Source organism: Asterias amurensis, chromosome 18 (assembly GCF_032118995.1).
Source record: "Asterias amurensis chromosome 18, ASM3211899v1".
Classification (NCBI taxonomy): Eukaryota; Metazoa; Echinodermata; class Asteroidea; order Forcipulatida; family Asteriidae; genus Asterias; species Asterias amurensis.
In genome coordinates this window covers 1,190,869-1,210,388 of record NC_092665.1, presented here as the reverse complement: position 1 = coordinate 1,210,388, position 19,520 = coordinate 1,190,869, and the positions used below count along the sequence as shown (strand labels likewise).

Below are 19,520 nucleotides of genomic sequence, written 5' to 3'. Positions count from 1 at the left end.
GGTCTGCAGCGTTCTGAGGGCCCAATTTCTTAGAGCTGCTTCTGCACACAAATAAGCTAAGCAAAACAAAATGATGCTAACCAGAACAAGGTTACCAGACAAAGTACGATGTCACATATATATACAATGTGTGACTGGTACCTATCTCGTTTTTACTAAGCAGGGGATATTTTAAGCAGTATTTTCTGCTTAAGCAGCTCTATGAAATTGGGCCCAATGCAATTGTTGGAGTTTGATGATTTTTGTGATAATAGTTATTATAATTGTTGAAAAACTGGCTATTTATACAGTGAAATTTTGCGCGAATGTTAAGACTTTTGGTATTGTCAAATATTGGTCATCAAAGTTACAAGAAAATCATGAAAGAAAAAGATTTTTCCTTGTTGCATAGAAGTGTTTTGATGCTACAACGAAAATTTGGACCTGGGAAAAATAGTGAGGTTCAAAAGTTAGTGTTGAAACTTGAAACACAATGTGGACACACATGTCCACATTATTTTTTTGTTACGTATTGAGAACGATTTTCTGTGAAGGAAAAGGGTAGGGGCCTATACTGAACAAAAGAACGTCACCACAGAGCAGTGCTGGGTGTGGTTTCAGATGAATTATCCAAAATGTTGGTGGAAATTACCCCTTTCTCGACTTCAAAGGGGGGCTTGTTTTGCGATGTTTTATACTAACCCCCCCCCCCCTACCAACAGCTCTCCGGTGCTCCTTTACCAAGTAAGTTTGTATTCTTTAGTAAATTATTTTAGAAAACATTTAATAACCATTGCTTTCCTTTTTGAAGAGGCTAGACCTTGTAAAAGCCTGTGTGCTTCCTGTCTGCGACCTCCCCATACCATTGGCATTATTAAATTCCCTTAAGTAGTTTTTCCATTATTGCTACCTATAGGAAAATAAACCTGAAACCTGAAACCTGGTCATTGATGTAGGAGTCATTTAAAGGTATACATGTAGGCATTTATTATAATTTTGATCGTTACTGTCAACATGAGATCATGGGATGCATGTTTAATGAGCAATCCGTGGATGAGATAATGAATAATGTAAAGACGCTCAGATCGAGAAACCACCTTCAGAAAACCAGTGTATAGACTTGGTTTCAAGCCTGTGGTCGTGTTTTTAGTCCATCCCGATAACCAACACTTTATTGCCTGAAATAGCGCCCTCTTGCATAATATTAACCTCCGTCGTTTTATAGCAACCGGGGGAATTCTGCATGGCTTATGCGGAGATTAATAACCGCAGCCTCAGACTTGAAATCAAGTCCAACCAGTTTACACCGTTTCAGTATCTCTGACACTGATTGAGACAAAAAAAAAAGAAAAAAAAAAGAAAAAGGCTCATTTTCAGAATCTTCTCTTTGCGAAAAAAAGTGTTATTATTATTTGTTTACTCTCGTAAATCCAAATCTAATTCTAAGCGCCACCACGCGACACAAATTACTTAGTCTCTGAAGTTTTAAAAATGGCGGCGCCCGTGAGCAGCGACCACAACAACAACACAAAAGAAAATGTCGAGCGTAACAACGTTCAAGTTGACACTACTGACAACATGACAGTGTCAGCAGATATTGAGAGACTTCCCGTCAGCAGGGGGAACGCATTGCAGAAATTTACTGACTTCATGGACGATAACATTCAGTTGTTCAGGGTGAGTCAAGTCATGGGTGAGAAAGAAATGTCACAATTTCCGACTCGCGTCGTACGTAGTCAGTCCGTCAGTCGTAGGTACAGTACAGTACAGTAGCTCTTCGTATCATATTCATAGCTGTCCACAGTGGGCACTGCAACAGCACAACAACAGCACAACAACTTACAAGCGACAAGAAGCGGGCACGACCCACTGGCCCAGACGCCTCTACTTTATTAGTATTCATTTAAACTGCCAAAAGCGTCAAACTCTGCCATCCAAATTACCGACAACTTCTCTGACTCTGAGGAGTCTACTTGTGTAGTAGCGAGTACTACTACTGATGATTACTGTCTGTACTTGATCCACTCAATCAACTCAACTGTTGAGAGTGTCAGTGTCAGCTCGAGTCATTAGTCTGTTCGTATGGAAGAGATAAGCTGTTTATCATGTTTATCCCCTACTAATTTAATTATAAACAAAACAAACAAATAAAGTAAAGAAGTTCCGTTTCTTTTCTTTGTATTGTTTTGTAGACCAGTATCACAGTCACTGCAGTTGTTGGCGTCATGTTAGTTGCACGCAGTGTTCGAGTGGTAAGTTAAATGTGAAACATAACTTCAAATTAATTAGTTGCTATATAAACGTAACCCTCACTCTTTGCTTTTTAAAGGATTTGGGTACATTAAACTTACAGAGTTTGAAGATAATGATAGTGGAAAGCTTCCCTTCGAATATTACTAACTGAGGTGCTGTAGTTTTTGTTTGAGAAATGAGTAAAACAAAATCAGTTTGGTCTCATGAGACCAAAATTATTTTAGCATGTAAAAACCCCTTAACCAGTTATGATATTATACCGTAACCATAGCCTGTTTTAATACGTTTTTAAATGCTAAAACTGAGACAAAATTAATTACTTTTACTCATTTCTCAAAAACTACAGCACCTCAGTTAAATTTCAAGGAAAGCTTTCTTGTATCATAATCTTCAAACTGTGTAAGTTTAATGTAAATCTGTGGACGTTGTGTTTTTTGTTAGGAAAAAGTACATACCCTTTAACTGAAGGGGAAGTATAGGTTTGGTAGTCACTCTCAAAGTCAACTGGCAATTAAAAACTTACTTGATTAGAAGTACTGCAGATATTGATAGTATAAAGCATTTGGAGAACCTTTTCTCTTCAAAGTGATATTGTTATTGACAAAGAATACTGTTTTATACCCAAAAACTTTAATCTGAGAAATGATACTGTCCGATACATTTCTCTGACTGTGTTTTCCAATTATCTATAAAAAAAATATTTAAAAAGAAGATAAAAACTATCTTGTGAATTTCACAGGTTAACTTTATTGTATCTTCATTTATATTAAAACAATCAAACATTTTCAAAACCAAAAGTATACTTTGTATTTCAAGCAAACTTCAAAAGCTATCAATAATCAATTTGTTGTCTTCTTCTTTTTCTTTTTTTCTCAGTTTCAAAGATTCCAAAAAGTGACGGACATACCAGATGAATTCATTCAGAAAAATATGAAACTTTTTGGTCACTTTGTAAAAGTTCAACAAAATCCGGTCCACTTAATTGTTGAACACAAACCAATCTTGGACTTCAGGCTGCTCTCAAGATGGCAAAGAAAACAGAATGGTGAGATTTTAACTTTAAAGGCACTGGGTTGATTTCACAATGAGTGAAGGCCAGCCGTACATTTTTTATATCTCCTATGTTCAGACCAGTCCTAACTCTTTGTGAAATCGACCCCTGGACACTATTGGTAAGTACTCAAAATAATGGCATAAAGACATACTTGGTAACGAGCAACATGGAGAGCTGTTGATAGTGAGAATTGGCTCCCTCTGAAGTAAAGTAGTTTTTGAGAAAGACATTATAAATTCTCACTAAGACTTCAGGAAGCCTGGAGCCTTTTATTAGGGGTGTTTTTAATCTTTTAATGTTTTCTTACAGCTTCAATGACCAACTAAGTCAAAATTTTCACAGATTTCTTATTTTTATGCATAATGATACACCAGGTGAGAATACTGGGGTGGATTTCACAAAGAGTTGCTCATTCTAACTTATAGGATTAGCCATACGTTTTTAATATCTCCTAGGACTAGTCCTAACTTAGGACTAGTCCTAACTCTTTGTGAAATCGACCCCAGGTCTTTGACAATCACCAAAGGTGTCCAGTGCCTTTAAATATATGTTGTTATAAAATTATTTTTGAGTTTGATTGAACTTTCAGATTCCTTTCCTCTTTCTGTGAAGATACGTGCAAAGGTCTTCCAATACATCTAGCTGGAGTTCAACTTCAAAATGGAAGTGCAGAGTTTCTTGAAGAAAAGCTAACGAAGAATCCTTCATTACGTTTCCACATGCTGTACGTAGATCACTTCAACAATCTGCAATGCATTATTGAACTCACAAGATGGAAGGTTGGTTTAAAGGCAGGGTATACTTTGGGTAATTAGCAAATCCTCACTTGGTGTATCCCAACAAATGCTTAGAATAACAAAGCTGTTAAAATGTGAGCTTGAGGCCGAGTGGTTAAGAGCACTGGTCTCGAGCTCTGGTGTTTCTGATCAGCAGAGTGTTGGTTCTAGTCCCAGTTATGACACCTGTGTTATGATGCTTCGGATGGGATGTAAAACATTTGGTCCTGCGTGTTGTGTAGTGTAACGCAGGTAAAAGAACCCCAGCAGTGCGCCATTCAGAAAGATAAAGGTTTTGCCCCAGTGTTTCTGGTTTGATTAGCTGCTTATTGCGTCACAGCACCTTGTAAACCATTACATGGTGCTATGTAAGAAGAGTAGGTCTCATAATTCAAACGTAGTCCCACATACCTTGCAGGAAAATATTGAATGTTTAAGCGCCTTAAGCGTCACTGAGTATCGGATATGAGCGCTGCATAACCCACTATATTTATACAAATATTTTTATTTGGTCTTTCCTTTTTGTATTTTCTTGTAGTTTCCTTGGAGGAGTGGCTCCCTCAACGAGGAACTCCTCAGGCAGGGTCTTGCTAAAGTTACGCCTCTCAGCGGAGTACAGAACCAGACTGTACGCACCAGACTCGTCCAGAAATTCCTCGTTGCTGAAATTCAAGCTCAGAAAAGGGCCCGAGGTTTGTGGATGGAGGAGCGTTCCATGGCCAGAAAGGAGGCTTTAAAAGTTGCGTCAAATCGCGTCAAGGAGGGACTAGGGATGGGATGGAGTGCTTTAATAAGGATGTTTTCGTACCCAGGAAGGGTAGGCAGATGGATGAAAGAAGTAGTCCGAGGAGTTGGCAAGAAGAAGCGGTGATCAACGACACTGGTAAACTAAATAGTTTGTTTAGAGGTCATTGTTCGTTAAAGGAACGCGTTGCCTTGGATCGGACATGTTGGTCCATACATAGTAGAATACAATGACCAACACAAATATGCCTCAAAACTGCGTGGTTTTCCTTTGACCTCGTTGACTAACACGGTCGGCCATTTATGGGAGTCAATTTGTTGACTCCCACAAATGGCCGACTGTGTTAGTTCTCGAAGTAAAAGGAAAACCACGCAATTTCGAGACAAAACTTAAATAAATTTTTAAAGCTGAGCATTTTTAGAGAAAAAACAAATCTCTTTAAAAAATCAATCTTTGCACAAATCGAACACAAATTGTAACTGTTTTGTCCTTGATTCGGCCTACTGATTTCCTTCCATTGATTTATTCTTTAGCTTGACCTCTTTGGGATAAACATTGTTATTTTCCCCCAGCATGCTGTTTGTCCTTCCAAAGGTCAAAGGTCATTTTGCAGTGCGAGCATCGTCATCACATCATAACATGGTGAGTAGACATGGTATTACACACAATAGACACTAGTCCTACTTATCATTGCTTTGGGGGGACTTGATCCCCCAGCGTACACAACCCCCCCCCCCCCCCCCCCCTTGACCAAATAATATAAAACGGTTAACACACTTGAAATGGGCCCCTTCAAAATATTTCCTATTATTTATCAAGAGTGTCAGTACAAAAATGTTTTGAAAGGTCAACCATAATGGAAACTTTTGTTCAAAACTTGTGTCACTGGTGGGATATGAACCCCCCTAGTTTTTTGTTCACTCAAGTTTTTGGGTTGTTTTGGGGTTTTTTTTTCAAGTTCGCCCAAAACAAGAATAGGTTAATAAGGGCTATAAGGAAGATTACATAGAAATGCAGAAACTCAGTGAAGCTGAAGGAATTGAGGAACTGATACATGTATTCCTCTTAACAGTTGGCAGATCATAGTAAGAAGGGAAGCATGCACCAGGCAAGGTTAAAAGAAATTGGCACAAGAAATCTTTTAGATTTTGTTTTTTTTCAGGACAAACCTTTTAATTGGATTATATACACACATTAAATGTCGTTTAATTTTTGTATGCAGATCTCATGCCGATCTTTGGCATCTAAGTCAAGAAGGGAATGCTGATTTTATAGGAAGCGACCCAAATCGGAAGAAAAGAAGAACATCTGATTCCCACATGGACATCCACATCTGATTCCCACATGGACATCCACATCTGATTCCAATATGGAAATCCATATCTGATTCCAACATGAATATCCATATCTGATTCCTACATGGACAGCCACACCTGATTCCTACACGGACAGCCACATCTGATTCCTACATGGATAGCGACATCTAGTTCTTACATGGACAGTAAAGCTGGCTTACATGGGCAGCAACGTCTGATTCCGAAACAGACAGCAACTTATGATTCCTACACGGGTACTTTTTTTTTACCCGGACTGGACACTTTTGGTTATTACTCAAAAACTAAACTTGGTAACTTAATGAGCAAGGGGAGCTGTTGATAGTATAAAACATCGTGAAAAACTACTCCCTCTGAAATAACATAGTTTGTAAGAAGGAGGTAATTTCTAAATCAAATATTAAAAGGCTTCAGGCCTGAAGCCTTTTTTAATAGGCATCTGAAAGCACACAAATTAGTGCAACAAGGTTTTCTTTCTTCTTTCATTTTTCTCTTTCAATTTCGATGGCCTATTGAGAACCACTTTTCACAGATTTGTTATTTAAAGCATGGTGGGATACACCAAGTGAGAAATACTAGGCATACCATGTGTTTTACCAAAGGCGTTCAGTGCAGACCAAAATTATCCAAAGTAGGTGTTGAAGTTTTTGAGAAAATCATGTCTTAAGCGTTCATGACTTAGTTTGTTATCTTAAGTTTAAAGGTACTGGACACTTTTGGCAGTAGTACTCAAAATAGTTGTTAGCTTGAAAAACTTACTTAGTAACGAGTAATGGGGAGCTGTTGAAGTAACAGATTTTGAGAAAAGTGGTAATTTATCACTTGAATACTAATAAAGGCATCTGAAAGCAAATAAATTTGTGCAACAAGGGTTTTCTTTCTGGTATTATTCTCTTGCAACTCCGATGACCAGTTTCACAGATTTGTTATTTAATGCATATTTTGTCTGGGTACACTAAGTCGTAGTCTTTGATAATCGCCAGTGGTGTCCAGTGCCTTGAAATCAACCAGGCCTAATTTCATGGCTCTGCTCGCCATTCTTATGATCTAATTGCAATATTCCCTGCTCCCGTATGTGCCAATACTTTGCTTAGAGTAAGTAGAGCCTTTAAATTGGGTTTTTGAAACAATTTATTAAAAAGGGTTTTCTAACAACATGTTAAAGGCAGTGGACACTATTGGTAATTACTCAAAGTAATTATTGGATTAAAACCTTTCTTGGTGACGAGTAATGGGGAGAGGTTTATGGTATATAACATTGTGAGAGACGGCTCACTCTGAAGTGCCATAGTTTTCGAGAAAGAAGTAATTTTCCACGTGTTTGATTTTGAGACTTCAGATTTTGAACTTGAAGTCTCGAAATAAACCATCTAAACGCACACAACTTCGTGTGACAGGGGTTATTTTTTTTTCATTATTTAATATCTGGCAACTTCGATGACCGATTGAGCTCAAATTTTTACAGGTTTGTTATTTTATGCATACGTTGAGATGCACCAATTGTGAAGACTAGTCTTTGACAATTACCAAAATAGTGTCCACTGTCGTTAAATTGGGCTTTTGAAACAATCTTATTCTGATAGAGCTATTGCAAGTCTTTGAATTATCATGTTTAAAACACAAGAATGTTATATTTATTTAGATCCCATGGCATAAAGTTTGCTCCTATTCAAATGTAAAAATACATGAGCTGGAATGTTGATGATTTTCTAGTAAAAAATCTATCACTACTAAACAATAACCATGCACTTTTTCCGGTAAATTAATTGATAATTAAAGTTATTTAAAAAGGTTCATGTAATTTAAAATAATTTGTAAATAAAATGGAAAACAATTATAATGTAATGTTCCCTCTTTTCGGCTGTCTTTTTTTTCTGTCTTGCATGTATTTTTTTGTTGACAAAGATTAATTAGCGGCAACAGAAACTTTAAAAAATGGGGGGGGGGGGGGAGGGGGTCATAAAACATAATTATTATCTATTTTGTAAAGTCTAAAAATGTTGCTAAAGGCCGATGGGGTATATCTTATGGACAGGAACATCGTTAATAGCAAACAACTATTAATTCCGCTGACCTATAATGGGTAGGCTGTTATTTTTAGAATAATAACAATAATGTATAAATATTGTCAAGAGAGGGCGCTACTTCAACTAGTCTGGTCCCCTGACCAAAGATTCCTCTTTAATTCGACAAAGCCTATTCGGAGAATTTTGGGTCTGGGAACCAGACTATATTTCAACTAGTCTTGTTTCAAGCTCTCCTGTTTATATTGCCACAAGAGGGCGCACTCTTGACAAACCACTGTTATATACACTTGCGCGTACGTCTGATTTCGTTCTTAAATTCATCGGGTTAAAAAAAAAAAATTCAACCCGGAAAACGCCATGGCCTAGCGGATAAGGAGGCGGCTTCGAAGACATCTTGAAGACATCTGTGCGGGTTCGAGCCCCGACCTGGACACCACCATGATGGAGACACGCTCACCAGAGGAACGCCCACGGATCCCGGACCACGACGAGGAGGCAACATGGCGGAGATACACCAGGGGGAGGCGTGGACCCGGAGAGAGAGAGAGAGGGGGAGCGGCGGACCGGGCAGAAAGGGAAGCGGAGACGAGATTTTTTTTTAATTAAATTTTATTTAATTTTAATATTAAAAAAAAAAAAAAAAAAAAAAAAAAAAAAATTAACGGTGAATGGTTTTCTTAAAATCGCCTGAAACGTACGCTCGTTAATTTTTTTTATTTTCCATAAAAGAAAATCAAAAATTGTAAAAACTTGCAAAAATCACCACTAATTTTTCGTTTTTTTATTTCATTTTCTTAAAATCGCCTGAAACGTATGCTCGTTAATTTTTTTTGAAATCAATTTTTGTTTGGGAAAAAACACATGAAAATCACTGAAAATTACAAAAAATGAGATCGAAAACATTTAAAACACCATTAAAACAGTGCGTGATACACTACAGAGTATCTCTGTTGACATTCTACATGAAATACGCATTCTGGTGACAAACATATTCACAGGAAAGTGTCTTTTTTAATAAATAATTGCTTATTTAAACTCTAAAAGTAAAACTGCACTTAGCGTAAATTGTAGATGCTTGCTACTAATAGTAACAGCCTAATTGCACAGAACACACGTACGCGGCTTCAAACCTACAAACTTCTTTTTTTTTGTGTTACAGATGGTATGCTCCACTCAACTTTGAATTCTAAAGCTTTCTTATTTAATAAAACTTGTTTAAAAAGGACCTTTTTATACACAACAACCTTGATAACATAAGCTATATCAAACAAGTGTGTAAAGAAATTAGTCTGGTACCTACATTAAGAATAGTGTTGTATAAGCACTAAGAGACAGGGATCCATACTTCAAAACTGTTTCAAAAAATGGTATGGAAGCTTAGAACGACCATCTGCATTGGCAAATTTCCAAGTTAAATACATCAAAGAAATCTAAAATAACTAGATAACTCTGTTTTGGGGGGTTCTCGTGGCTTTGCGGAGTCTACTTTTCAATATAAAACGGTGGAGAGATACAAAACAGTGCTTTCAGTACTAAGCATAATAAAACTTAATGGAAATGCAGATGTTCACTCTAAGCTTCCATATATTTGTGTTCTGTTTAAAACTAAAGTCCCTGCTCGGTTTGTACAATGTTTTGCAGATAAATATCATCATTTGTGGTATAAACACATCAAACGCACCACAAATGAAAACCATAGGGGGGCCTACTAAGTATCTTTAGCATGTTTCGCACTCAGCTGATCTGTTTAAAAGTTCTGCTTGACTTTACACACGTACAACAAGATCGCAAGCCTACTACTACATTGTATGCCAAACATTATAAAGTAATAAAGAATGTAGAATGTAATAAAGAATGTAGAATATAAAGTAATAAAAATGTAGTCTGAACTAACTGCTTTGACTCGAACATGAAGGCATTCCTTCCGATGTTTTGAAACAATCCTGCTTGGTGTAAAGACTTGACGTTTAGGAGTAGGCCTAACTGAACACAAATGCTTTTTTGCATCTCAGATTACCCGTGATTCAGGCCCGATATTTCGTTCTTGTGAAGCTCAATGTGAATCTGAAAATACTTCAGGCCTGAAGCCTTCTTGTTGGCATCTGGAAGTGCACATTGAGTTCAACATAAGGCAAGCTGCCCTTGCCTCAGCAGTATGTAGAATTTAAAGAGTTGGAAGGGAAATGTCAATAACTGGAACATTTCAACGGGCACCGAGGCATTGATCGACAGCATGGAGGCAATTGCGCCATTTGCCACAATGAGGTATTACCCCCCATGATTCACCGTTAAAAAACAGTCATATAGGACTGTACACAACAGACGCTACACACATCTATTATCCTAGCTATAAAGGCACTGAACACATTTGGTATATTATGTCAAAGACCAGTTTTCTCACTTGGTGTATCAAAAGCTCCCCGTGGCTCGTTACCAAGTAAGGTTTTTTTATGCTGACATAAATTTTGAGTAAAAACCAAACGTGTACAGTGCCTTTAATATAAAACAAAGTACAATTGAAGTTTCTTACGGCGGTGATGAGAAGATGACGTGTTGGAATTCATGGATGCTGCAATCTCATGGGCTCTCTTCAGTCAGCTGACGCATCTTGCCTGACCTTGCATATCAAGGCTTGTCATCATCTTGAGTGTTCTTTAAACAGAAATTCAAAGGACGAAATTAATTCATGAATGACATGTCTACATATCACACTGGGTTTAATACAGTTTGTGGAAGGTTCATGATGTTGGAGTGAACCAAGATTGGTAGAAAAATGGCTACAAAACAGATACAGATTTGAAGTACAAGGGGGTTACAATTAATGGGGGCAGGCCCTAACCCCTAGGGACTAGACTTATAGCCAAACTGCAGGCCTTTTACTTCATGGAGGCAGCAAAGGCGTTTGCCTCAATGCCCCATGGTTACATTGCCTTGGTGCCCTTGAAATGTTCTAGTAGAAGTTTACAATTTCCTCATAGGGTGCCCTAAGTTATAAAAGAGATGCCTTTGTGCATTGTGTCCTTTTAAAAACGAAGCATACAGGCCTGCAAGTGGGTGCAATATAGATTAAGGCGGATCCATCACAGATTGGCATACAAGCCGGGGGTGGGGGCATATTATACAACTGCCTCATCAAATCTTGGTGAAACAGTGGGGAAAGTTTGGCCACAGCAAAAAGGGAGACAAATGGACAGAGAAAGCAAACAAAACTTTCATCTGATACAAGACATTTTACTTGTATAGGGGTACCAACGGGGGGCGGGGGCATGCAACCGTCTTCCCAAATCTCAGTAAAACAGTGGGGAAAGTTCTGGCACAACAAGAAGGGGGGGGGGGGATGGACAGAGAAAGACAAACAAAATTGTGTGTGTGTGTATAGGAAAAAGTGGTTATTGTGATGTGTAACATTTCGAGAAACCCCCCCCCCCCCTCCCAACCAACCAAGGAGTGCCCATACAAGTAGGTGCATATTGTTTTGGGATGAAAAACTACCATCCGACATACCTTAAAGTCCTGAGAGTGACAACTTTAGCCAAGCTGAACTGAAGTTACTTGAGGCAGTCATGAGATGACTTTAATTCTTGGTGATGCTGCATCTTTTATGGGCTCTTTTCAGTCACGATTGTGCATCTTTCCAACGGAGGCTTGCCATCATCATCTTGAGTGTTCTATAAACAGAAAGAAAAAAGACCAAAATAATGAATAAAGTGATGTCATGTGTTGGGGTTTATTACAGATTCGTGAATGGGTGATAATGTTGCCAGACTGTATTATTCCTAGCCTGTATGCGTTGTTTTGAAAGGGTAAGGGCACCAAGGCATTTTCTCCTTGGTAAAGGGCACCCTATGAGGAAATTTTAAGGGCATCAAGGAAATGACCAGGGGTGGCATGGAGGCAATTGTCTTTATTGCCTCCTTGAATTATCAGGTGTGATGGTGGGGTGACTGACAAAGATTGGTAGAAAAATGGCATTTGTTAAAAGGACAAATTTGAAGTTCAAGGAAGAATACATTTGGCCTGGGCAGACAAGTAGGGTATGTTGAAGATTTCAAGCACAAGGGGTCAACAAATATGTTGGGATGGGTCGAGATTGGCAGAAATATTGGGTGTACTTTGTTCAAATAATTGTACCTTAATATCCTAGCATTGAATAACTAGCAAACTTGAACTTCAACCAGTGTGGAGATGACGTTTTTGAATTCATGATGATGCTGCATCTCACAGGCTTTCTTCAGTCAACCTGGACCAAGGCTTGTCATCATCTTGAGTGTTCTATTCAAAGGAAATAAAAGATAGAAATATTTGCATGAATAACATTTTAATCAAGCATGAAAACAAATCAAATTTTTGGGCTAATCACTTTTTGTTGAAAAGACAATCACTGGGGAAATAACGAGGGTGCCCCACCCCCTTTTTGGGAAGGGGGGGGGGGTTAAGTATTTGAAGAAGATGCATGTCTAGCTGGTCCTGAATGGGGTTAAGTGGGAGTGATAACGATTTGAAGTATTATGGGCCACCAGGGGTCTAACTTAAAACACTGGACCACTGGGCAGAGGCAAGCAGTTTTAGTGTCAGGCCTGTAGGCTAAACCCATGACAGGAAAAGCTCAGCAGTAGATGACTTTCAGTCTAAATAATCTAGTCTAATCTACACCACACAAGGAGAGCAAGAACGTGTATTCTCATTTTAATTCAACCAAATAAAAATAATATTTATAGTAAATCATGGGGAATAGTTTCTACCATTCAAACAGAAATTTAATTTAAGAACTTTGAAGGGAAAACTGCAATTCTACGTAATAGTGTTTTAAATTGTTCTGAAAAAAATATAATAGATGACCGAGTTGGTCAGAGTTCCAGTTGGTTATGTATTATGAGGGTTGGTAAGGTACTAGTTGTTACGTACTACTACTAGTAGCTAGGAGTTATTTCGAACTCGAACCTACCTCAGTACCAATAAACACTTGGACTAACCTTACAAACACTACCCCTAAACATTGTCGAATTCTCATAATCATTCAGATTTCTAAATGGCAAATAAAGGAACATTAGCACCGGTCCAAAATGGTGGGCTTGCCCACCATAAGCCAGCAGTTCAAATGCTTTCACTTTCAGTTTTGACATCTTTTTTTAGTACTTGTCATCTATCGTCTGTGGTCTCTGCTGGTCATAAATAAAGACAACCTTAACTTGCCTAAGCTCTCGCTGATACGAGTAAAACAAGGAACACGGAGCCTAATTTTGGCGAGATCCGGTGAACGGTGAGTCATTAAAAAACGTAAACAAATGACGTTTCGAATTTGACAGCAGAACTGATGAGAAAGGGGTGTTTCTTGTAAACAACAGAACAAGGCAGGAAAAGTAGCTTACAATCAAACAATAAGAACTGTCACTTACCCTGATGGTGTAGGTTGATACTCCGGGTTTGATGGACAGCCTCATTTGACACGGAATCCTTTGGTCTTGTAAGAAACATTGTCTGAAGTTTACAAAGTTGAACAGTTTTTGCTTGTCCACGTGCGTAACGCCATGTTGACTGTTGATACTACTGGCTAAAACAAACTAGGGAGGGCGCTCTCCACAAACAGCCCAAAAAATTCTACATTTTACGTTGATCACGCTGATTTTTCCGTCTTATAACTTCAGGCAAAATGTCTCCTTCAAGACCATCCATAGGATTCATGTAAATGTGGCTGTTCATCAGAGGCTGACTGGGGCTAACGAGGTAAGTTTCAGAGTGATATATTGAGAAATACGCATTTCCTGATACTTTTATGTTTGCATGTTTGCATGTTTTGAGTTTAACGAGAGTATACACTGGCCTCACCGCATCACCGTACATCCCTGACCGGTGGTACCCGACCATAGTACGGCGCGGCTCTTCTGACCTGTGGTGGTAGGCGATTGTGGGCAAGGGATACATGTCATGTCGACTGAAAACTCAGCTGTTGGCTCAGTATTTCCACATGTTGGTTGGTCCGTTATGTAATCAAAGATTCCAACCAACCAAAGACCAAACAGGGTGTTTAATTAATAAGGAGTTCCATGTATAGTATTGTGTTGGTTTAGTTTATTTATATTTTTCGTGGGAAATCTTTTTTAACTTTGGTAAAAAAAAAACATTAAAAAAATTATGCCAACCTAATGAATTTGCGGCTTTGCCCCGATTCAAGATTGGGTTATTAAACATGTTTTGACATTTGTTTACCTTTTACATGTGATAATGTGTTTTGCAATTGATCAAAAAAATTAAAATTTTGAACGTGTTGGCCTCTTTGGTTCAAATTTTTTCGTATTAAGATCACACAATTTGAGAGACACAATAATATTTGTAAACCATTGACTGTTTTGATGCCAAGTGAAATCCTACATTTTTGACTGTGACATAATTATTATTGTGATATGTTATACATGTTCAACACCATTGCCAGGTCTGTTTTCAGTGTATATAAAAATTGTTAGAAAGTTCTCTCTTCTTAGTTTAAGTTTGTGACACTATTTTGAAGAAGAAAAAAAAACAAATTGTCAGGTCATTTGATGCGAAATTGTTGGTCCTGCCTCAATTAAAGGTCTATTGTGTTTTTTTTTTTTTTTTTTTTTTTTGGGGGGGGGGGGGTGGGTTTCTCAAGAGATTTGCCATAGGGATTTGCCAAAAGTTTTTTTTTTATTGCCTCTTTCGCTCTTCATGGTTTAACCCCTTTGGCCGGCCGTCTACCATAAATGTATCCCACAATTCCTTGCTACAAATACGCTAGGCACACATGTTTCGCTGTGTTTCATGTCGATTTTGATCAATGTTTTGGCTGGAAATTCACCTTTTAGGCAGTCTAAATTTTTCAGAGGAAGAGGTGAAAAATGTCGTGCGTCCACAGCACACAGGTTTGAACTGTTTTTACGTGAGTTTAATGCCGTTATGAGACAGGAAATTGTCTATGGAAAACGTTACGTTGATTTTTGTTTTCTCTACAGGTTTGTTAACAACTTATTTATTGATTTTGTTTTCTCTACAGGTTTGTAACTAACTTATTGATCTTTATTTTGTCTACAGGTTTGTATTTAACTTATTATTTTTGGTTTTCTCTACAGGTTTGTAAATAACCTATTGATTTTTGTCTTCTCTATAGGTTTGTAAATAACTTATTGATTTTTATTTTGTCTACAGGTTTGTAAATAACTTATAGATTTTTGTCTTCTCTATAGGTTTGTAAATAACTTATTGATTTTTGTCTTCTCTATAGGTTTGTAAATAACTTATTGATTTTTATTTTGTCCACAGGTTTGTAAATAACTTATTGATTTTTATTTTGTCCACAGGTTTGTAACTAACTTATTGATTTTTATTTTCTCTACAGGTTTGTAAATAACTTATTGATTTTTGTCTTCTCTACAGGTTTGTAACTAACTTATTGTTTTTTATTTTGTCTACAGGTTTGTAACTAACTTATTGATTTTTATTTTGTCTACAGGTTTGTAAATAACTTATTAATTTTATTTTGTCTACAGGTTTGTAAATAACTTATTGATTTTTGTCTTCTCTATAGGTTTGTTAATAACTTATTGATTTTTATTTTGTCTACAGGTTTGTAACTAACTTGTTGATTTTTATTTTGTCTACAGGTTTGTTACTAACTTATTGATTTTTATTTTGTCTACAGGTTTGTAAATAACTTATTGATTTTTGTCTTCTCTATCAGGTTTGTTAATAACTTATTGATTTTTATTTTGTCTACAGGTTTGTAAATAACTTATTGATTTTTGTCGTCTCTGTAGGTTTGTAAATAACTCATTGATTTTTATTTTGTCTACAGGGTTTGTAAATAACTTATTATTTTTATTTTGTCTACAGGTTTGTTAATACCTTATTGATTTTTATTTTGTCTACAGGTTTGTAAATAACTTATTGATTTTTGTCTTCTCTATAGGTTTGTAAATAACTTATTGAATTTTGTCTTCTCTATAGGTTAATAACTTATTGATTTTTATTTTGTCTACAGGTTTGTAACTAACTTATTGATTTTTACTTTGTCTACAGGTTTGTAAATAACTTATTATTGTTGTTTTCTCTACAGGTTTGTAAATAACTTATTGATTTTTGTCTTCTCTATAGGTTTGTTAATAACTTATTGATTTTTATTTTGTCTACAGGTTTGTAAATAACTTATTATTTTTATTTTGTCTATAGGTTTGTAAATAACTCATTGATTTTTATTTTGTCTACAGGTTTGTAAATAACTTATTATTTTTGTTTTCTATACAGGTTTGTGAATAACTTATTGATTTTTATTTTGTCTACAGGTTTGTAACTAACTAATTGATTTTTATTTTCTCTACAGGTTTGTAAATAACTTATTGATTTTTATTTTGTCTACAGGTTTGTAAATAACTTATTGTTTTTTGTCTTCTCTATAGGTTTGTAAATAACTTATTGATTTTTATTTTGTCTACAGGTTTGTAACTAACTAATTGATTTTTATTTTCTCTACAGGTTTGTAAATAACTTATTGATTTTTATTTTGTCTACAGGTTTGTGAATAACTTATTATTTTTATTTTGTCTACAGGTTTGTAAATAACTTATTATTTTTATTTTGTCTATAGGTTTGTAAATAACTTATTGATTTTTGTCTTCTCTATAGGTTAATAACTTATTGATTTTTATTTTGTCTACAGGTTTGTAACTAACTTTTTGATTTTTGTCTTCTCTATAGGTTTGTAAATAACTTATTGATTTTTATTTTGTCTACAGGTTTGTAAATAACTTATTGTTTTTTGTCTTCTCTATAGGTTTGTAAATAACTTATTGATTTTTATTTTGTCTACAGGTTTGTAACTAACTAATTGATTTTTATTTTCTCTACAGGTTTGTAAATAACTTATTGATTTTTATTTTGTCTACAGGTTTGTAAATAACTTATTATTTTTGTCTTCTCTATAGGTTTGTAAATAACTTATTGATTTTTATTTTGTCTACAGGTTTGTAAATAACTTATTATTTTTATTTTGTCTACAGGTTTGTAAATAACTTATTATTTTTATTTTGTCTACAGGTTTGTAAATAACTTATTATTTTTATTTTGTCTACAGGTTTGTAAATAACTTATTATTTTTATTTTGTCTACAGGTTTGTAAATAACTTATTATTTTTATTTTGTCTACAGGTTTGTAAATAACTTATTGATTTTTATTTTGTCTACAGGTTTGTAACTAACTTATTGACTTTTATTTTGTCTACAGGTTTGTAAATAACTTATTGATTTTTGTCTTCTCTATAGGTTTGTAAATAACTTATTGATTTTCATTTTGTCTACAGGTTTGTAACTAACTTATTGATTTTTATTTTGTCTACAGGTTTGTAAATTACTTTTTGATTTTTGTCTTCTCTATAGGTTTGTAAATAACTTATTGATTTTTATTTTGTCTACAGGTTTGTAAATAACTTATTATTTTTGTCTTCTCTATAGGTTTGTAAATAACTTATTGATTTTTATTTTGTCTACAGGTTTGTAAATAACTTATTATTTTTATTTTGTCTACAGGTTTGTAAATAACTTATTATTTTTATTTTGTCTACAGGTTTGTAAATAACTTATTATTTTTATTTTGTCTACAGGTTTGTAAATAACTTATTGATTTTTATTTTGTCTACAGGTTTGTAACTAACTTATTGACTTTTATTTTGTCTACAGGTTTGTAAATAACTTATTGATTTTTGTCTTCTCTATAGGTTTGTAAATAACTTATTGATTTTTATTTTGTCTACAGGTTTGTAACTAACTTATTGATTTTTATTTTGTCTACAGGTTTGTAAATAACTTATGATTTTTGTTTTCTCTACAGGTTAATAACTTATTGATTTTTATTTTGTCTACAGGTTTGTAAATAACTTATGATTTTTGTTTTCTCTACAGGTTAATAACTTATTGATTTTTATTTTGTCTACAGGTTTGTAACTAACTTATTGATTTTTATTTTGTCTACAGGTTTGTAAATAACTTATTGATTTTTATTTTGTCTACAGGTTTGTAACTAACTTATTGACTTTTATTTTGTCTACAGGTTTGTAAATAACTTATTGATTTTTGTCTTCTCTATAGGTTTGTAAATAACTTATTGATTTTTATTTTGTCTACAGGTTTGTAACTAACTTATTGATTTTTATTTTGTCTACAGGTTTGTAAATAACTTATGATTTTTGTTTTCTCTACAGGTTAATAACTTATTGATTTTTATTTTGTCTACAGGTTTGTAAATAACTTATGATTTTTGTTTTCTCTACAGGTTAATAACTTATTGATTTTTATTTTGTCTACAGGTTTGTAACTAACTTATTGATTTTTATTTTGTCTACAGGTTTGTAAATAACTTATTGATTTTTGTTTTCTCTACAGGTTTGTAAATAACTTATTGATTTTTGTTATGTCTACAGGTTTGTAAATAACTTATTGATTTTTGTTTTCTCTATAGGTTTGTAAATAACTGATGTGTTTCTTAGCAAATAACTTTTCATCGTGCCATCTGGGGTCAATCTTGCAGAATTTCTTTAAATGTGCTCAATTAGTTTGGTCCCAAGCGCAAACTTGCATTTTAGCATTCTGGGTTAGAGGTTTTTGAGTAACACTAACTGTAACAGGTCCTTTTGACATTGCAGATTTTTAGAGCCCTTGATGGAAGAAATTTACTTATTGTCAAATATTTTGCTTTCATCAAAAGATTTAGTTGGAGAATTTGACCTGATGGTTTGACCCCCAGTGCCTCAATTTTTTGTTATTCAAACACTTGGCCAACAGAGGGCTTTAAGTGTGGCCATTAACCACACCAAATACAAAAATGGGATCTCTGTGGGTTTAGAAGGGACAGAAGTGTGTATTATGTCGGTAGTAGGCCTGCAATGTTGATTGGGTTTTCAGTTTGTTAGTGAATAAACTCAGTGCTGTCTTCTTTTGTTTTGTTTCCTAGGATGTTGAGGGACAGATCGAGGAACTGGTATTCAAGTTGGATCATTACTGTTGTCATGGAGACTCACTCTGACCCAAGTGACATACTCAGTATTGACCTATGAACTTTTTATTGCGATGTCAAAGCCAGATTGTGGGGCAAAAAAGTTTGAAAAACTATGGAAAGCCATAAACTCAAAGCAAAAACAAATAGTAATCGTTTGTACAAATGTTATTAAAATATTAAAAAATAATGTTCAATTGTTTGGAAACAAACTCAAAAAGAGACTTTTCAGTGCTGAATCTTTACGGATAATGTTGAATTTGGTCACAACTATTTTAAACACGATTGATTGTGTAGTTAGCATATTAATAGCTGGCCATGCTAGCGCCAACTGGTGGCGCAGTTTGATCAACAAT

General features: G+C 35.3%; 1 protein-coding gene and 1 long non-coding RNA gene across 3 annotated transcripts; one reads left to right on the top strand and one right to left on the bottom strand.

Annotated features, from left to right (window-relative positions):
- Nucleotides 1–1,480: 1,480 nt before the first annotated feature.
- LOC139950504 (protein C3orf33-like) lies at nucleotides 1,481–7,892 on the top strand. Of its 2 annotated transcripts, XR_011787662.1 has the most exons (7): nucleotides 1,481–1,656; nucleotides 2,172–2,231; nucleotides 3,109–3,277; nucleotides 3,899–4,065; nucleotides 4,601–4,945; nucleotides 5,380–5,449; nucleotides 6,030–7,892. XR_011787662.1 is itself a non-coding variant. In XM_071949223.1 (5 exons), the coding sequence occupies exons 1-5, from the start codon at nucleotides 1,558–1,560 to the stop codon at nucleotides 4,931–4,933; spliced, it is 828 nt and encodes a 275-aa protein (XP_071805324.1). In that variant the 5' UTR covers nucleotides 1,481–1,557; the 3' UTR covers nucleotides 4,934–5,073. The 2 variants fall into 2 exon arrangements, 1 of the variants encoding a protein (XP_071805324.1); XM_071949223.1 differs by lacking the exons at nucleotides 5,380–5,449; nucleotides 6,030–7,892 and having other exon boundaries at nucleotides 4,601–5,073.
- Nucleotides 7,893–8,838: 946 nt separating this feature from the next.
- LOC139950695 (uncharacterized) lies at nucleotides 8,839–13,699 on the bottom strand. Its single transcript, XR_011787688.1, has 4 exons — nucleotides 13,565–13,699; nucleotides 12,300–12,440; nucleotides 11,673–11,836; nucleotides 8,839–10,820 (listed from the first exon to the last, which is right to left on the bottom strand). It is a non-coding gene; the product is annotated as an uncharacterized lncRNA (long non-coding RNA).
- Nucleotides 13,700–19,520: the final 5,821 nt, after the last annotated feature.